Here is a 20,234-nt window from a genome sequence, read left to right as displayed (position 1 = left end):
ATGTATACCATATAATAAATAGGAGGCATTCTACTGATTTGTGCCATGTAATTTGGGGGCAATTTCATGTTGATCTTAAATTAAGGTTGTATATTAGGGGTTGTCACATTGTGATATTTTGGTACTTTGTACTGCTGGTGGCTTAGATACCAGTATCTGAGTTCTAGTTCTATGAATAACAGTACAATGATGAGAGTTGGTAAAACCTACTGTATAACACAGCAGATTAGCCAACAGCGGATAACCCTACTGTACGCACAGCCTGGTGGACATAGCCTGAATAATTTTAAAATCTCTTTACTACATGTGCCATACTGTCTGTATAACTTACAATAAAGTTAAATCAATAGCCTATACATGTGTCATAGCATGAAGCCTAGGAAGCCAGTAAAGAATAAAACAGTTTGATACCGTAAAGACACAAAAACCAGTTTATTTCATGAAAATAAATAAATTCAAAAAACAAAAAGAAATCACTTTTTAACAAGCAATATAAAAATACAGGAGGATTTACACTTAGAATTGCAATCCCTCTCCCCAGCCAGTGGGAAAACCATCTAAAGGCATGTTGAAATACATCTTTGGAGTGAAATGTTTCACAGAGATTTCAAAAACACACGTCTTGCACAAAAGTTGGAGTCATTAACGCTTGTTCAAGAAATATTTAGTTTCTCCTTCAACAGGATAGTCATATTTCAAGGTGCAAATTCAGTCTGGACTTAGAGAAATCTAAGCAAATAGAAAGCTGCTCATTGCAGCAACTACGAAGATAAGTTAGTTTGCCATCCAAGACAAGGAGCCACTGACTAGAATATCATTTATATAGTGCTGGTGGCTTGAAAACCGCAGTACAGAAGTACCACTAAATGGTATCAACGTTAAAGGGTTTCTCTCCCACACAACATAATCCCCCTACCCACAGGATAGGAGACACATTACAGACTGGCTGGGGCCCAACCACCAATGGCTCCCCCACCGATCACAAGAATGTGTGTTTTTGGATTCAGAATGGAACTTCCAGAGAAATCCAAAGCACAGTGCTCAGCAATCTCTCACAGCCCCACTGAAATAAACTTAAGGATTTATTTAAAAAAAACCAAAAAAAAAACCTCCCATTATTGTGATTGATGGGGGTCCCAGTGGTTGAGCCTGAATCAACCTGCAACTTGTCAACAGGGAATTTGGTTTGGTGAGACAACCCTTTTCACTAGGAAAAGACTTGGATGAAAGTTTTCTCTCTACATCATTTACTGCTACCAAGCTGGAAACTTAAAGGGATGGAAGTAATTTGAACACAGCAACGCCATTCATCAACCACCTTAGTAAAAACCATGACCATAGATACAGAAAATGTACAATTAGTGTATAGCACTTAGGCATTATGAATATTACATAGCAGCATACTAGCATTGCACACCCTAGACAACAACCATATTTTACGTAGTCAGTGCTTCACCAACAAGTTGAATACAGATATCTTCGGCGTCTGTCTGCACAACAAGGCGGTCTTCGAATTTGCCAGCGGCTGTAGGCTTGAATTTCACTGGGAGGTTGATATAATGGTGGGCTCTATAATAATGAATGAATTTGTCAAATGCAAAGCACAATTTAATGGTAATGAAAAACAGAAGAACTCAGTTGATATTTGTGCAATAAAACACCAATATTCTTGTTTAAAAATATATATGTTTCTCTTTGACACCACATCTTGCAAGAGGCTTTTTTTCCCCCCACTAATCTACCAACACCACTGTAAAGCTATAATCACATGACTGAATTTCTTGGTTGTATTGAGTCCATAAAAATATGAATCCCACATTGATCTAAGCCAGTGGTTCTTAACCTGTGGGTCGCGACCCCGGCGGGGGTCAAACGACCAAAACACAGGGGTCGCCTAAAGCCATCGGAAAATACATATTTCCGATGGCTTTAGCAGCTGAGAAGCCGCGCTATGTTTTGCAGCAGGGTAGATCCTAGTGGGCTGAAGGACCTGTGATGATGTCATGACCATGTGAGCGGACTCTGTGGGCGGAGCTATTCAGTACAGTGCCCAGTAACACAGGAAGAGGAAGCTGCAGTGAATGGAGACTGGAAGGTAAGATGGAGAGAAGAGACAGCATGTGTAAGCAAGAGGGGGGGGGTTCAGGCTGTGTGTGAGCATGATAGGGGGGGTTCAAGCTGTGTGTGAGCGTGATAGGGGGTTCAGGCTGTGTGTGAGCAAGGGGGGTTCAGCAGATTTTGTGGAAGAGAGCTTTTGTGATTAATCACTATGTTTAAATTATGTTTGATTTGTAGCAATGAGAATACATAATGCATATCAGGTATTTACATTCCGAATTATAACTGTAGCAAAATTAAGGCCCGTTCGCACGGGCACAGAGGGGGCAGATTATGGCGCGAAATCCATGTCATAATCCGCCCCCTCACAATGGAGGTCTATTTAGACCGCCAGGCTTGTTTTGTGCATGCTGCCGCTCACAGAAAGAAAAAAAAAAAAAGCGGGCTGCCCTTCAGGCGGATTCCACGGCTCGGTGAGCCGTTGCGTCCGCCTGGCGACAGCAACCTTCGGAGTGGGCCCTTTAATTTGAGCAGACTCCGGAGGGAAGCCATGACAGTCGTGGCAAGCGTGTTTTGACCCGAGAGTGATGTGGCTAACCGGCCCCCTGTGTGAACTAGCCCTTACAGTTATGAAGTAGCCACCAAAATTATTTTTTGGTTTGGGGTCACCGCAACATGAGGAACTGTATTGCAGGGTCACGGCCTTAGAAAGGTTGAGAACCACTGATCTAAGCTATGATTATCAACCCCCTAAATGTTTCCAGAGTGAGACAATCCTGACATTTTTGATTAAAAAACATAAAAACCTAAGAAGCTTTGCATATAAATGTAATCTATTATTGTATTTGCAATTTAAGTACCACAACATATGGAAACCTGGCAATCACCAGTATTTTCCATCAACAGAAAAAGGGGTCAGTCATGTAACGTTAACGTTCTAGAATGTGATATATACCAAAGACCAAAATCCTGAAGGTCTGTCATTATTGTCATTGAGATTATGTGCAAGCACAAAAAGCTGCAGCAGCACTCTGATAGTGCCGAACATGAGAGCTAATACCTACCTTATATTAAAAAAAAAAAATACAGGAAAACTAAGTTCTTGATTAACATTTTGATCAAATTACATAAGCCCAGCTGCCAACAGCAAGGCGACCTTTTGATTTTAACCAAATTTTAACCAAAACCCAAATTTTTACATACAGTACTGACGGCAATTCTCTTGGTGCTAGCAGAGTGCCGTTTAAAGTTTGTGTTGGCATTTCTATTGTAGCCATTGCAATGTGCACCTGCACATAAAGTTAATATTGTTTGGCAGTTTTCACTATAGTTTTATAGATAACATGCAGCAATGGAAATAATCCACACCTTGCATTAGTACAATGATATCAGACGTTCAGTTATTTGCATTACTACACACCAGAAAACTCAAAATCACTGGACCTTTTTTAACACTTAAGAGAAAAGAAAAGCTCTGGAGGTACAGCAGGGAGCCCCCACATGTCTCGCCCCTTATAACCATGACATTTGTTAGTACACTTACAGTAGTAACAAACTCGCTTACCTTAGGGAATACTTTGAATGCTTCATGTGAAATGGCTCTTTTGGACTTACAAATTTCAGCTGGAAGTTAATACAAGATGTTGTTCTTATAAACACATGCCCATGCAGATTATTCTTAGTAAAACAATTCATGCAGATTTCATGCAGAATAAAATATTAAATCACACTGCCCTATCAGACAACTGCATAATTATCACTGTACTTTAGCGCTCATTTTACTAACTATACATTCCTGCACAGGAAACATTCATCTGGCTAAACTGTGTACCTGAAATAAGTAGTTCTACAAGGTTTCATCATTGAGGACCTGGTCTTGTTTACAATGGCACAGCGGCTCATCTCTACTGGCTGCTGTCCCTGATACAGAAGTTCGGTCTCTCAAGTAAATGGTTCCTTTATTGTGCTAATGATGGGTGTCCTGAGGTCAGGTGTTCAGTAAAACACTGATGGCATATCCCAAGGACAGTTTATTTGGCAGATGACACATTTAGTTAACAGTAGGTTTGTCTGTATTACTTTTGCTACATTTCAACCATTGCTTAGCTTAGCGCACCGGTCAGGTATCTATTAAGTATATATTAGCACAGTAAATTATGGGACACTGCTGGACACTTTAAATGCAACTTTATTAACAAAAAAAACCTCTTATGGCATTTTTCATGGGAGTCCAGGTGAGTCCTTGACTACAGTATAGGCATACAGCTGCATAGGTTTCATTGTCCATGTTAAAAGCTTTCCTGTTGCACAATACACAATTCTACTCTGAACTTTCAATTTTTTTTGGTTGGCCTTTGCAGCTTGAGTAAAACATACACTTACAAATATACTATAAATATGCTTGCCAACAATTTGGTTTAGTCAGAACTAAAAGGAGGACTAAAAATACTTACCAAGTATGTTGTAAAAGAATTGTTCCTTAAATTTACTTTCAATGTGCTGGATTCACCAACAAGGGTAGATGGAAAAGTGTACAACCTCTCTGAGGCAAACACTCCCCGAACACCTTCATCTTGCCTAGAACAAAAAGGGTATATAAATATGAAATGGTGTGTGCTTATAAGCAGCATCAAACAAATTCTCACTTGCTTTCCTCATGTGTACAAACAATATACATTTAGATCCTACTTCACAGTATATAGTATATAGTATGTGCAAGAAATTATTAACCTAGCATTTGTTGAAATGAAGACTGACTACTATCCTCTTAAAAACATGAGGTTGCTTGGGTTGGGTTAGGTTAATGGTCTAAAGATGCATCATTTACAAAACAGAAACACTAGATTTAGATCAAATTTAGCACATTAGAAGATTAAACTGGAATTATCCAATATACACTTTTCACCAATACACACTGTAAAGAATAGAATTTATAACATACACAGGTCTTAGAGTAGATGCTTCAGAGCCAGATCGTTTCCGTGGCTTTGCCAGAAACTCTGCCTTTACTAAAGCTTCTGCTGAACTTTTCATCATCTCCTCTTCATCTCTGATACCCTTTGTGGTCAAGAGAAAAAAAAAAAAAATAATAATAATTATTCAACGGTGTGTAGGTGTACACAGAAGTCCAAGGAACAAAGATGTAATGCTAAAAAACACCCAAACCCTTCATACCACACATTAAGGGGGCGTTCACACTATGAACACTTAACGGGTCCCCACTTTGTCAAAATAAATAAAACTTAACTTTTAATAAATAATTATAAAATCGTCCCTCCTCAGTCCCTACCAAGTTATAAACAACACCCTCTTCTTAGTATCAAGGTGGGTGTATCAGAGAATCAGTGCAAACACCCAAGTAGGGAGGTAGGTATTGCCGGGTGGCCAGGGGCTATCCGAGGGGCATCTTGGAAGAGGCACGGGAGAATGCAAGAGCGACCCCAAGAGAGGATTTACTTGTTCCAAGAATCAGAGAGGAAACCTCTAAAACCATACGTATGATTGGAACGTATAACCAACACGCTACGGAGGTCTCTAGGATCTTCGACAATTATTGGGGGATATTAAAACAAGATAATGATATAAAGGATCTTTTAACAACATGCCCCTCAATAACATACAGGAGAGGTAGAAACCTAGCTGACATTGTAACAATAAGTCACCTAGCCCCCTTGCCCACAGAAAGCACCTGGCTGGATGCAAATAAAACAACAGGGACATACAAATGTGGCTCGTGCAGAGCGTGTGCCTATATCAGGAAAGGTATGGAAGTTTTTGCATATGGGGTGGGGAGGAGTTTCAAAACACGACAATTCATAAATTGTAAGAGCGAGGGAATAATCTATGCCACGACCTGCTCCTGCTCGATGAACTATGTCGGAAAGACTAAGCGGGAGTTCAGGAGGAGGATTTTGGATCATATAGGGGACATAGTCCACAGGAGAGATACCCCAGTAGCGAACCACGTATGGTTACACCATGCGGGTGATCCATTTGCGATCAGATTCCAAGGAATTGAGAAGGTACCGAAGTCTAACAGACGGGGGGACTGGGACGGGTTGATTCTCCGAAAGGAGACCCAGTGGATTTTCAGATTCAAGTCAACTAAACCGATTGGTCTAAATGAATCTATATCCTTTTTACCCTTCATCTGAAACACGGACAACGAGAAAGAACTACCCCACAGTGATATGTGGGGTTATGGGTTACGAATTAAGCTACAGAAGTGGGGAGTAGACTATGTCCAGTGGCGTTTGAAAAGAAACAGCTCTGATTGGACATGCATGTGTAGAAATCGTTATCCATGGTGCCCTAAAAAGAACTGTTACTCTGATTATGAATGTTGTATATGCAACCCCCCTCAATGTATGGTCTTTCGTATGAGGATAAGGGAGTAAACGTCAATTTGTCATGATTGGTGGAGTATATGACCTGGTACTTACCGACTCTGCTGCCGTGAATAGGGGGATATACCTGGGGCGGATATGAGTAGACACCTGCTTACGGTGTAACCATACCCCAGTTTAATATCTTGGATAAATGAGGTAACGGACTGATCTGAGATCATCAGTAATATGACACACATTAGCTGTGGGTACATTGGATATGACTATACCTCAATGTGACATCTTTATTAAATGAGACAATGTATCGATTGGGTACCATCAATAGGATTATCCACAATACTGGTGGGTACAATGAACCTGACTCAGAAGTCTGCCCCTGGCATGATTGACATCAGAATTGGGGGGGTAGAAAATGAAATGAAATAAAACAAAATAAAATATGATACTTACCTAGCCAGTATATTTGGACATGAAGGAATGGTTTATAGGGGGTATTGATGAATATGAAGCAGATGTTGTGATGGTTGAGCCGTACCTAGTAGTGATACTTCTATTCAGTAAGTGAGGAGATTGATCTAACGTAATCCAAGGAATACATATTTATAACATCTGGGGACACACTGGAGGGTGGGGGCCCCGACTCGCGCTCTGGATACTGAGATAGAGAGAACGGCAGTAGGGAATGAGGTTAATAGGTACACACTCCCGATATGAATAAAATCGCTGCAGAGAGAAAGATTTGTGTTTTATTCTTAGTTCGCGCATGCGCGAACAGTTATCGGCCCGTACCAGGAAACTGACCACGCCCCCTGGAAGGGAACAGACGCCCAGCCGCACAAGGATTGGTGCATTTGGGCGAGGAGGGCGGGCCGGCCCGTCTCCTCCTATTTAGACACGGGCTGACACAGCGTCCAGTGTCAGTCTCTAAAGTAGCGGGGCCAACCACTGTGGTCCCGCGAACTGCGGTTATACCCGCACATCGGTTGCAGGCAGCATTTAACCCTATAATCCCCCTGATGAACTAAATTAAATTAGGGAAACGCGTAGGGGAATTTGTAGAGTTAGGAACGGCTACAGACTGAGTATCTAAAGGGGATCTAATCAGTAATGGTGAGGTACAGATAAAGGGTGGATTGACTGACTGCTTAAATGCCCACCCATGTGAACAGGGCTAGACACCTACTCACCCCCCGTACTATTTGTACTAGAGAGATCAATGCCGTCCTAACAATGTATCGGTTTTACATTGGTTAAATATTAGCAACATTTTTCAGACAAAGCTAAAGCACCCCCAATAAATGAGTGGTTAGGGAGGTGATGTGGATAGAGGTGGGTGTATACTAGTCATATGCTTAGACCCACCCGGCAATACCTACCTCCCTACTTGGGTGTTTGCACTGATTCTCTGATACGCCCACCTTGATACTAAGAAGAGGGTGTTGTTTATAACTTGGTAGGGACTGAGGAGGGACGATTTTATAATTATTTATTAAAAGTTAAGTTTTATTTATTTTGACAAAGTGGGGACCCGTTAAGTGTTCATATTTACTAGTTTCCCTACACCCTTGTGTATTCATAGGCGTTCACACTACCGTCTGTGTCCAACAGGTAGTGTCCACTCCTAGTGTCTGCTCAAAATCTGGCACGGACATTAGGAGCGGACACTAGCTGTGTCTGTGACATTTGTCATTTATTTAAGTGGCGTTCGGGTGCGTTCTTTTGCACTCCGTGCCCTTCCTTCACGATCCGCATGTAAAGCTGTCTGAATTTTAAGCAGACAGAAAAACCCGACATGTAGGTTTTTTCTGACCGCTTGAAAAGTCGGACATCTTTACAAGCGGACAGTGAAAGAAGGGCATGGAGTGCAAAAGAACGCACCCGATGCCCATTTAAATAAATGACAAGTGTCACGGACACAGCTAGTGTCCGCTCCTAATGTCCGTGCCAGATTTTGAGCGGACACTACCTGTCGGACACAGACGGTAGTGTGAACGCCCCCTTACCTACCACAGATGTTTTTAGCAATTTTATCAAATGTGTGGATTTGAAAGTGATTTTGCTTTTTTTTTTGTCATTTATTTTCATTCATCAAATCATCCCAGGAACCCACAGATGTCGAATACACAAATCGTCTTACTTCTCCGCAGAGCTGGAACCTCACTTTATGTGTTAAATGTGGCTGTGAAACTGGATAACATTCAAGGTCCCAAGACTGAGTGTAATCTCCTTTGTCTCTAGGGAAAAAAGTAACCGGCACCTAAATGGAAACAAAACCGTTTTAATTTTTTTTTGTTTTGTTTTAAAAACATCAGGTAGAAGAAAGGTGACATACTTTTAGCTTCTCTTGAGCAGCAAGAACTCCAGACACACGGGAACATCTAAAAGCGGCGTAAGTTGCACGATACACATCTCCACTTTCATCGATCGCCTACGACGAAACAAATAAAAAGAGCAACATACAATCAATAAAACACGTTTTCGCTTAGAAAATACTGAAAAAAATAACTAGTGTTTGTATCCAATAAAGTTCAGAGTCAAACAGTGCAGCTTCAATGGGAGGATGTAATGTATTTTTTTCCTCATAATCATATTAAAATCCAACACTTTGAATTTTTTAAGCTGCAGTATTTGAGGAGGTATGACATTGCCTAGGATTAAAATGCATGGAAAACTGGAGTGTAATTTATTAAACTACCATGAAATATTGGCCTTAAAAATAAAGTTCAACATTTTTCTATCTTTTACTTACTTTAACATAGGGAGGTGCAAAAGAGGAAAGAACCCATTTAATATCTTCATCACTTGGGTTTTCAATGTCCAAAAAAGTCTCTAAAAAGCAAAACCAAAAAAACAAAACAGAAATAAGATAAGAGTGCAAACTAAAAATCCGTGGAATAACTTGTTTGATTATCAATCCATTATCATAAACTAGATGGCTTGGGTAAGAGTGTAATCTTAAAGACATCCGATTACAAACTGGAATTTGTTCTGAGTAGTAAATGACAAACAATGTAAATAAACAGTCAATTTATAAACAATGACAGAATGTGAACAGGGATTTATTGGGGAGGGGGGGGTGATTTTTTTTTTTTTTTTTTATTGAAATGTGGAGAAAAAGTGAAAACAAATAAAAGGTTACCTGAACTTCCACCTGCAAAAGTTCTAGGAAACACTACAGTCCGATTCTTTATTTCAACTTTAGATGGAGATTTTGAGAGAGGTTTTGCTACATGAAGTGGTGCTTCAAAACGGGAGGAAAATGAAGATGGTGACTTTGGAACTCCTTCATTGGCAGACACAACTGAGGAACCCTCACTAGTTATCTGGACTTTAACAATCTGATACAGAACAAAGAATAAAAGAAAAAAAAGGCACTGATTGTATACAAGAGAAGAAAAAATAAAATAAAATAAACAATCGCCAAACAGTGAGGCCATAAATAGATTTAATATCTGGGCCCTACGTGACAAATCACACCCCACTGCGAAAAAAGACCCCTGGACCCAGTACAGGTGGTGGGTGACAGAAGGATACTGTCCGCGGTGAGCTCCATGTGGGAGAATAAATCCCACCCCATGTATGAGACCATGATAGCACTAGGCAGTACTGTCAGTGACTGACTGCTCCACCAGAAGTGTGAGAAGGAGCTCTACCGGAGATCCTTCCTCCCAACTGCGATCAGGCTACATAATCTACATCAGACCAAGTGAAGATCATTCCTCACAGTGAACTAAGTGACGCTGAAGTCTTCCTTCTTTTACTCAGCTGCTACGAACTCCTAGTATATCTTTTTCTCTGCATAGGTGTGTCTACGTCTGTAATACATTACCGTTTTATTATCCTGTATCTGTATTACTATACTGCTGTAACATACTGAACTTTCCCACTGTGGGACTATTAAAGGATTATTTTATCTTAACCCCTTCCTGACATCCACCGTAATAGTACGGCGCTGCCGGGAAGGACTTCCCACAAACCACCATAGTACTACGGCGGCTGCATTGTGCGCACACAGAAACTGTGTGCGCACCATGTCCTGCGGGTGTCAGCCGTAACATACGGCTGACAATGCCCTGTAACACCCACGGTTGGAACCGGGTCCAATCGCAGGTGTTAACCCCCTGAGATGCCGGCGGTCAAACATGACCGTCGGCATCTCCAGGGATTGGGACATAATGGTGCCGATCGGCACCCCCCGACCAGCCCCCCCCCCCGACAGTGCCGTCCCCTCCACGTACCTGGTTGATCCTGCCAAAATGGAAGCTGTCAGCCCCGTGCATGTGCACAGGATGACTGCTTTCTGTGCTCTGCAATACATGCGTAACATGTGTATTGCAGCTACATCTAGTGAAGCAGTGATCAGCAGATCATTGCAGCGCACAGAGGAAACTTCTGTGGACTATCTGTGAATATCTCGATTAGAAAAACTGCAATGCGATGTCGCCATGGTTAGCCTCACATAGTAAGACATTATGAGTACAACAATTCAGTTGTACTCTGAGCCACATAGTATAAACTAAATACCTTTTGCCCAATGTTACAATGGACATAGATCTGGCCATTCCATGGAAGCACGGTCTGTTTTGTGGACATCATAGGGTTTGGACTCACTAAAATAATTGCATGGCCCCTGAAAAAAAAGACATGTATCAATATTCTTAGTAAGATCTCCTGAAAAGAAAAAAAAGAAAAAAAATCCAACTTTTAAATGCAACTTACCGTGGCTCAATATTTCCATGCTGTGGTTTGATTGTAAGACAATGAGCAGGCCAAGACAGATCATACTGTAAGGACTTGGAAGAATGGTTCTCAATTTGGATATGGCCTGCTGATGCCAAACCACCTACAAAATCGAAATATTCTTAAATTTTGCTAAAAACAAAAACAATTTTTTACAACAGGACATACATATACAATACATCAGTTAACAAAAGATCAAGGAATAGATCAAATTCCAAAAAACAGAGATGTGGCCTGAACAGGACCTGATAAAATATATCTGTTAATCTGAAACTTTTAAGATAGTTAACGGTACATAATTTTACCTGTATGGGTAAAGAACAAACAGGAAAATCCAAAAGAATACATAAAATCTTAGAACAATAGTTTAAGTAAATTTGTGAACAATTACATACTTCATGTATATAGGTTTTATATATACTGCATTTGTATTTATGTTAATTGAAACATTTAGAAAGTTTTAACCAGACACTGATCTTGACACAGGTTATATTTCTTGGCACAATGGACACATGTTCACTTCTATTACAGAAATACAGATTTTAACCTCAATGTTGTAGTGCAGCCTGCATTAACTACAATAGACCATAGTGAATGCTTATTAATATACTTCTGTAAAGTGGAAACCATTTAAAAAAAAACAACAAAAAAAAAAAACAACAAAAAAAAAAAAAACACACAATCTCCCCCCCCCCCCCCCAAAAAAAAAACAAACAAAAAAACAAAAACAAAAACACAACACCACATACCAACAGGAGGGACTCTCAACACAAGGACCTCTGGCTGGACAACCCATGGTTGTTTTTCAAGAATGTTAACTTGTGACGACACATTATTATTTGGTAAGACGGGTCCTTGTGGGCCTTTGACAGGTAGCACATCCAGTGATGTATTGCTAAGGTTTTTCTCTGTATTTCCTAATGGGCTGTATTTACGAAACAGAAGGAAGAAAAAGTTGAACAAAAAATACTCACAGACTTGCTCTGTAGTAAGTATTGTAAAAAGCTATGTATAACTTAGGAGCCATCAACATAGAAATCAAAGATAAGATTTGTGCAATGAAAACACATATGCAAGTTTCATATAATATGTTCTATTGTGAAAAGAGTACATAAGACACCAGGCTGATAGCATTGGCTACAGGGCCCTAGACTTTGAAGGGGCCCTCAACTAATATATAATTCTAAATGGTTCAAGGTAGGACAGGGCCCCCCATTACAGATTTTGCAATGGAGTCAAGGAGCTTCAAGTAAAGTCTCTGTTTTTATAACGTTTGCTAGCAATTTTATGTGTTACCTGGATAGGTTCAGATTTAAGCACGGCTGTAAAGATGCTCCACTATTCACTTCTGAAGCACTTCCAAAAACAGAAAGTGTAACCTTATGCAGGTTTGCATAGAAAAGTTGAACATCATTTGGTCTCTGTGGCAAGTCATATACTGAAGATAGAAAGTAAATAAATAACGATCAAAAACTGCTTTTACGTTCCATAGCTATGAAGTTACAAAGAGTTTAAGCTGATCTCTCTGGTATTACATATCCCAAATATAAAAAACAAAAAAAACTTGATAGTCTTCAGTAGTTGATACCTTTTTAATGGCTAACTCAAAATGATGACAAATTACTGACGTTTCGGAACGCTTAGGCTCCTTTATCAAAGTAACTACTGAAGACTATCAAGTTTTTTTGTTTTTTATATTTCCAACCCACTGGCTAACACGGTACAAGAACGAACATTTTCCTTATATCCCAAATAGAAACCAATATTTTGAAGGTGAAATTGAAGGAGTTGTCTTAGAAGAGACACTGGCTGCATACTCTGCCTTAGCACCAAGGCTTTCTACAGTGGCTGCATGGTTGTTCATGCCAAGATCAGAGAAAGTTGACTTTATTAGGAGCATAGACCAACAAAGTAATACAGTGTATACAAATCGGGCTGCGAGTGCATCAGGGGTGGGCATTGAGGGCAAATCCATTGCTCCAAACTGCAATGCTACAAATTGCTACATCCCTGTCAACAACAGATGACAAGGATATACATTGAGCTCCATAGTGGAACACGAGATGCTTTAGTTAAAGGGATTCTACCACTAAAACACTTTTTTTTCTAGTTACCACGTCGGAACAGCCTTTAAAAAGGCTATTCGTCTCTTACCTGTGGAAGTGCTCTCCGCCGCGCCATTCGTTCAAAATACCGGTTTGTACCGGTATGCTAATTAGTTCTCTCGCAGCGATGGGGGCGTCCCCATCGCAGGAGCAGCGATGGGGGCGTCCCCATTGCAGCTCGAAAACCGACCACAGCGCCGCCTCTCTGGTCTTCTATATCCTCCCCTTGCCTCTTCAGCGTCTGTCGGACGCCTGCGCAGTATGCTCTCTGTTCGGCGAAGATTGCCGAACGTACTGCGCATGCGCGAACGTGCGGTGCCCGCACTATGGCTGGGACCGCAATTTCGCGCATGCGCAGTACGTTCGGCAATCTTCGTCGAACAGAGCGTACTGCGCAGCCGTCCGACAGTACGCTGAAGAAGCAAGGGGAGGACACCGAAGACCAGAGAGGCGGCGCTGCAGTCGGTTTTCGAGCTGCAATGGGGACGCCCCCATCGCTGCGAGAGAACTAATTAGCATACCGGTACAAACCAGTATTTTGAACGAACGGCGCGGCGGAGAGCACTTCCACAGGTAAGAGACGAATAGCCTTTTTAAAGGCTATTCCGACGTGGTAACTAGAAAAAAAAAGTGTTTTAGTGGTAGAATCCCTTTAAGCAAATCCCTTTAAGATTTGTACTATACAGAAAGTTTGTCATACCTTCAGACACAAGTTGCTCACTGCGAAATTCTTCATCAAACCTTATATTTTTTAACTTCGTGTTCTCGGCAATGTATTTTTGCGCTGCTTCGGGTTTGTTTTGCAGAGCTCTGTTATGAAAGAATCTGGTGTTAAAAGGAAGGGTACTATTATAGCATTATAACATACCATTAGTACTAGTTTGGCTACTGAGCTACTAGCCAGCTTTTCTAAATTACTACAGGCACGTTCACAGAAAGAACTTTTCCAGATGGAAGAATGTGCAGCAGAATTCATGGATGACCCTTGGATTTATTCTGCAGATTTGTATTCAATTGGCCTAATCCACACATACGTTTCTATCCTATGGGGCTAACCATGCATGCTACCCGTCACAGCTTCTGCTTGTCCATTCTATTTGTCTTGATTCATCTTTCTAAGTGTATGGCTATAGATCTGTCCACAACAATGTGAGCTAGCATATGAATTTATCATTTTAAATAAATGGGATGGGGCTTGTGGCAAGATTTCCAAAAGAAAATTCTACAATGTACAATGTATTAAGGCTTTCAGATTTTAAGAGAATAAATACAAATTACAACACATGTAGAATATCCCATAATTTTTGTTCTTAAGACACATTAAAGATGACACATATATTTTGATGAATCACTACTCCATAGAATTGATGGAGTGTCCTGGCAGATAAAATCCCCAGGATACGCTGTAGGTTGCCTCACACTTACTGTAAAATGGATGGAGGACCATGGAATACACACTGATGAGTAGAGTCCTCCAGACTACCCATTTAATAAATTGTATATTTTATGCTGAGTCAAGGGCATATCAATAGGGAGTTTAGAGACTGAACTTGTATCTGGGAATCTCCAATATAAAAGAGAACACAAGTAATATGTACTTTAAGAGATGGTTTAAGTACTACACATATCACATATATGAACACCTTACCTGCGAAACTGCTGCCTGGAAACTTCATCTCCACAGAAAAAACAGACTGTGAATAACAGCGATGAGCTAGACTGAAGACATTCTTCTAGTTCTGCACCATTGTAACATATAGTAACCATCTGTGTAAAAAAATGAATAAAATACATAAAATAAAGTGAAAATGTCCTAAGAAATGTGTAACAAAATTAAATGTAGATACACACGAGTATAAATATACATATATTTCCAGACCTCCCTCTTCTGTGTTACCAGCAGAGGTGATCATTGTCAGAAGCTCGATGGCGCCTCCAACAGGAACAACTTAACTGTAACCAGAGTAAATGTAAATCCTGAAACGACCGCCAACCATATAAAGATTCACAACTAAAGATTCCAAGATCCCAGCTACATTTGCTTGCATCAAACTAAAAGTGATTTACTTAATTGTGTGTAGAAAGTGGAAGTCTCTAAGTTATTTAACAGTGCAAAGGGTTAGAACAAGAAGGAACTCTCACCCTTACACTATAAAAGAAACACAGATCCCCCCCCCCCCCCCTGAAAGGACTACCGAACGCACTGGCAAGTGGTGTGCAGTGAAAGCACACGGACCCCATAGACTATAATGGCGTCCCTGTGCTTTCCACGTGCTGCCCTCACAAATCATGCAGACATGAAAGTAGATCAGAAATTACTTTTCTGTCCGGATGTTCCGTGCGGACACCACGCGAAGAGTACACAGACCTCATTATAGTCTACGGGGTCCGTGTGCTTTCACTGCATACCGCTTGGCAATGTGTTTGGTATTCCGTTCGGAGGGGTCTCTATGCGAACTCCCAAACGGATTATCAAACGCAGATGTGAACAAGGGGTTAGAGAGACCAGAGGGCCTCTAAAGGACTCAAGACAACCCTTGACCCAAAAAGAAGGATGAACAAGTCTCTGCAAGGAGATATACTATCCTTCTGACCTACGCTAATGGTTTCTCACCAAACCAACCAGTATCTTACTCTGGTGTAGGAAGAAAGTTACTTTGCGTTTCTTTTTGTAGGGATTTCTGTCATTTCACATGTTCCCCTCAGACCTTATCTACAAACTGCTCCAATATTTATATCTACAACTCTTTACTGCACTTTATATATTAATGGTTTGTTTGTATTCACCACACTAGGTTATTTTGTGTATAAATAAGAGACTTCTCATATATTGTTCTATACCACACTTAGTCAAGTTATTAACTTTATGACTATTTATTGGCAAATACAGAACGAAGAAAGTTTAACTTTTTTTTTTTTTTTTTTTTTTTTTTTACACAAATTTAGCTGGGCACAATTAACGATGAAGGGAAAACAACAGTAAATTAACTCATCTTTTGTCAGCTTGATTTCATATCAGCCATGTTTCTGTTTATTAGCAGTTTCACATGGTGCAAATGACTTTACAGCAATAGCTAAAACACTCAACCTGAAAAAGGAACTTACCTCATGGGTGTTTTCTTTGAGTACAAACTTCTCAGGAGTGACAGAACAAGAACTGGATTCCAATAGGAGACCTTTCTGTACATTGGCAAAACATACAGCTTTAACGTATGCAGCTCTAGAACCAGTGTTCCTTACTATGACATTCCCCCTGCTCACACGATCAGGCCTCACACCACCTAGTGTTATCATGTAGCTGTCCGATAGCTTTTTAACTCCTTCAAGTATTACGTTACTAGTCCCACCATAACCAGACAGAGGTATCTAATAAAGGAACACAAATGGGACAAGAATGGTTAACTGTATGAAAAACAGACAAAAATATAAAAAAAATTGTCTACATAAATACTTTTGAACCCAAAACTTACAGTAAACTTAATTCCTGGCTGTGAAAGTTTGATCCCAGATTGCTTGATCTCCAGCTTGGCCAACATACAACCTACGCGTGTAGGGGAAAACATCAGCTGAACGCAAGAATCTTCTTTTGGGCGAATTGTAAGTTCACGACTGTTAGTCAAACGCTCGTCCAGACCAAATGAACTTTGCAACTTTAGAAAATAAATAAAAAAAAAAAAAAAAAAAAAAAAAAAAAAAAGCTTATTGATACACAAGCTCCTTGACTCCTTTTTTTTCCCCTGAACTGAAGACATTTTTGTTTGCTGGTTCAAACTCGTGGTTAAGTACCAGTTTAAAGAAAACAAACCCGAGAGCAAAAAAAAAAAAAAAAAGGAAAAACTGATCAAGAAAAGGTTTTGGTAACACATTTGACTTGCTATATAGTTTTTTTTATACAGTACTGCCAATAGCAAATCATTTCTGAAAATGAATGTAATAAATCTGACTTGGTTGTTTGAGCAGCAGAGACTATTTTCATAAACAGGGAACATTTTTTTTCTGCTGAAGAAAAACCCGTATTGTTCTGCTGAGAATCCAGACAGATTGGTTGTACGGATAACTGAAAAAGATGCCCAAAAACTTCCCTGCCAGGTTCCTTTGCAGAAGCATTTTGGCATTGTTATCTGCTCTTAGCACATATAAACTCCTGCTAGGAAACAATGTGGACAACATTAGTGAAAAGACCCATTAGATCTAGTCCTATGCAGAGAATTTACAGCTCAGTTTCAGAAACTTCCTGTTTTATAGTGTAACTCACGTTTTATTTACTTTTTAATTCAATGTATTGATTTTTTTTTTTTTTTTGCTATTGCGCTGGGGTAGTGGTGAAAAACTTTGTATACTTTATTAATCTATCAAACTAACTTTTATTAGAAAACAGGCTGTAAGGTTCCTATTACCAATGCCCTACCTAAGCATTCCCAGAGTGATAATATATGTACACCAGTACTCAATGCCACACGTAGAAAGGAAGCATTTAATAAAGTGTGTGTGTGTGTGTGTGTGTGTGTGTGTGTGTGTGTGTGTGTGTGTGTGTGTGTGTGTGTGTGTGTGTGTGTGTCTGTCTGTATCTCTGGATTAATACCACCTAGAAAAATGTTTCTGGTATCACATGAAAGCCAACATTCTCAGCTTTCATATGCTGCTGAGAAAGTACTAGCTATAGCAGAACATGAAATATCACTAGTTAAAAGCCCTTCAGAATTTGAACTTAATATGCTGCAGTTACATATAAAAATCACATTCCCAAACGAGTTTTAACTAGTGATATCCTCATTCACGAGCTGTAGGCTACCAGATTACTAGACAATTTGCTCCCATTAGGCCTCATTCAAATGTCCATTTTATGTAGACATGTGATGTGATGTGTCCATGCACACCCATTTATTTTAACAGGGGCATGCAAGCATTCATAGGGAAAAATAAATAAAAACCAGACATGATCTATTTTGTGGACCATGGGACACCACTCTGATCTCTGAATATAAAAGATAGAATTCACACACACACACACACACACACACACACACACTATACCCAAAATATAGAAAAGTATACAGAACAAAAAAGAAAGATCCACTTTTAATGGATGTGAAAAACTGGACTGTGGAAATAATACAAATGCAATATTAGAATACCTGAAAGCAGTCTTGGTCTTGACCTCTTATTAATAAGCGCAGATGCTGGCTAGAAGTTGCTGATGTGTTCCTCAATGTTAACTTTTGCTGTCTGAGAAACATTAATGAGAAACATTGAATGGGAAATAAGATAATCCTTTACTACTAAGCTTTATGCCCAGCGCAACCTATAAAACTTGCCACCTTTATATTGTATATTAAACTTTTGGAAGTTGAAACATAGAATCTGGTTCGTTAATATAGGCAACTACTACTACTTTGAAGCTGTTCATGTTGTAAAAAAAATGGACAATGGTCACACAAACCTGCCCAAGCCAAAGCTTATAAAGAATATAGCTAGCCATAACATTTTTAGTTTTTAGCCTAGAAGAGAATCACCAATTGAACAGTAAATAGTGGTAGAGTATATACCTGGTGTGCAAGGGTAAGAAGGCCAAATTTTATATGTAAAGAAAACTTACACTGCTATTCCAAGGGCAACTCCTCCCCAAGAAATGAACTGCTTATTGGAAAGAATAGGAGGTACATCAGAATTACTCATTGGCAACAGATTTGTCGAATTCTTGGTTACTGGTGGTTCAGCCTCTCCAAACAATGAGACTTCATACTGGGGCCCGGCAGGCTGCACAATTATTTTCAATGTACTGTGAAAGAAGAATGAAACAATGTATCTCCATTACATAAGCATAGGCTCTCAAAACCCCACACATTATAATCTAGTGAAATACCTCTGCATTGGTTTTGAACACTGCGGAGTGAATTTCACAGCAACAACTTGTTCTTCTTCAGGGACTAGAAATAACTCTTCTGGGTCCGTGGTAAAAACGTTATCTACATTCATACACTGTTCGGAAGGAAACAAAGAGAAGTCACTTACAAATGGTGGTTCTTGTAGTCAAAACAAGCTCATGAGTAATGCAGAGAGCTGTGTCAGGTGGTGCACAAGCACTGTTCAGCTGCATCAGGGTGGCACAAAAAGGGTGTTAACATGTACTAAAGGGATAGATCAACTAAGCTTTATTTATATCCATTTTTAGGATGGGTCATCAATAAGACATCAATGGAAGACTGACACCTGGGACACCAGTTATTCAGTTGTTTGAAGGGCCTGTGTATCTAGTGCAAGTGGCATGACCTCTTCACAGTTTACATCACTACCATGAGGTGCACAATTGCAGACTCATCTGAGTCATTACTATGGATGGAGCTGTAATTCCATTACATAGCTGCTATGAATAAAAATGCTCGTATGAGTGGCAGCCCCTTCAAACAGCTGATCAGCAGGGAACAACCCCCTGATCTGTTATTGACTACCTAAATTAATGATCTAACTTTGCGGCCTTGTTAGGATTAGTTTTTGTTTGCTTTCAATTAGAAGAACATAACCCTCCCTTTCCAAGAATCTAGTGTTGCAAATCAGCTCTACAGACATGAATGAGGCTTATCTGCAGTTCCAGACACCACATTTGGCAACGATGGATGACAGCAGCCATGTTTTTCTTCATCCTGCAAAACCTTCTCAATAATGTATTGTAAGCCGATGGCTGGTCAGGTAATGGAGGGGGTGTATATCTCACCCAGACTACTAAGGTGGGTGAGATGAGAAATATCCAGAAGGAATGTTGTTCTCAGCAGACAACTTTCGTCTGCTGAGCATTTTGGTAAATGCTCAGTATTGGGCTGGATTTTTAGGAATGACAGGTAGGTTGGTAGTGGGACCTGTCATTCCACCCCCCTCCAGTCCACACTTTGGGGATGTTCTGGCAGCAACTCAGCTGCAGAGAGTCTGCTCATCAAGGAGGCTTAAGAAGCCAGCTCAAGCAGCAGACTATAGCAGAGTTTGGCTGGAG

At 40.1% G+C, this 20,234-nt stretch overlaps 1 protein-coding gene across 1 annotated transcript in view; it reads right to left on the bottom strand.

Annotated features, from left to right (window-relative positions):
* Positions 1 to 419: 419 nt before the first annotated feature.
* CEP192 (centrosomal protein 192) overlaps positions 420 to 20,234 on the bottom strand; it is a 104,677-nt gene continuing 84,862 nt past the window's right edge. The window contains exons 38-56 of the mRNA XM_075271976.1: positions 19,113 to 19,228; positions 18,846 to 19,028; positions 18,385 to 18,475; positions 16,720 to 16,899; positions 16,355 to 16,615; positions 14,898 to 15,016; positions 13,950 to 14,059; positions 12,441 to 12,582; positions 11,894 to 12,069; positions 11,124 to 11,247; positions 10,929 to 11,034; positions 9,544 to 9,742; positions 9,154 to 9,233; positions 8,737 to 8,832; positions 8,542 to 8,661; positions 5,000 to 5,115; positions 4,512 to 4,635; positions 3,623 to 3,681; positions 420 to 1,569 (exon numbers count right to left, since the gene is read on the bottom strand). Of these exons, the coding sequence (XP_075128077.1) occupies positions 1,437 to 1,569; positions 3,623 to 3,681; positions 4,512 to 4,635; positions 5,000 to 5,115; positions 8,542 to 8,661; positions 8,737 to 8,832; positions 9,154 to 9,233; positions 9,544 to 9,742; positions 10,929 to 11,034; positions 11,124 to 11,247; positions 11,894 to 12,069; positions 12,441 to 12,582; positions 13,950 to 14,059; positions 14,898 to 15,016; positions 16,355 to 16,615; positions 16,720 to 16,899; positions 18,385 to 18,475; positions 18,846 to 19,028; positions 19,113 to 19,228 (2,535 nt within the window). The 3' untranslated portion in view covers positions 420 to 1,436. The remainder of the gene's footprint in view (positions 1,570 to 3,622; positions 3,682 to 4,511; positions 4,636 to 4,999; positions 5,116 to 8,541; positions 8,662 to 8,736; positions 8,833 to 9,153; positions 9,234 to 9,543; positions 9,743 to 10,928; positions 11,035 to 11,123; positions 11,248 to 11,893; positions 12,070 to 12,440; positions 12,583 to 13,949; positions 14,060 to 14,897; positions 15,017 to 16,354; positions 16,616 to 16,719; positions 16,900 to 18,384; positions 18,476 to 18,845; positions 19,029 to 19,112; positions 19,229 to 20,234) is intronic.

The sequence above is a fragment of the Leptodactylus fuscus genome, chromosome 4 (genome assembly GCF_031893055.1).
Source record: "Leptodactylus fuscus isolate aLepFus1 chromosome 4, aLepFus1.hap2, whole genome shotgun sequence".
In the NCBI taxonomy this organism is placed as follows: domain Eukaryota; kingdom Metazoa; phylum Chordata; class Amphibia; order Anura; family Leptodactylidae; genus Leptodactylus; species Leptodactylus fuscus.
Note: the sequence above shows the minus strand (reverse complement) of the source record. Positions and strands in the feature narration are given on the sequence as shown.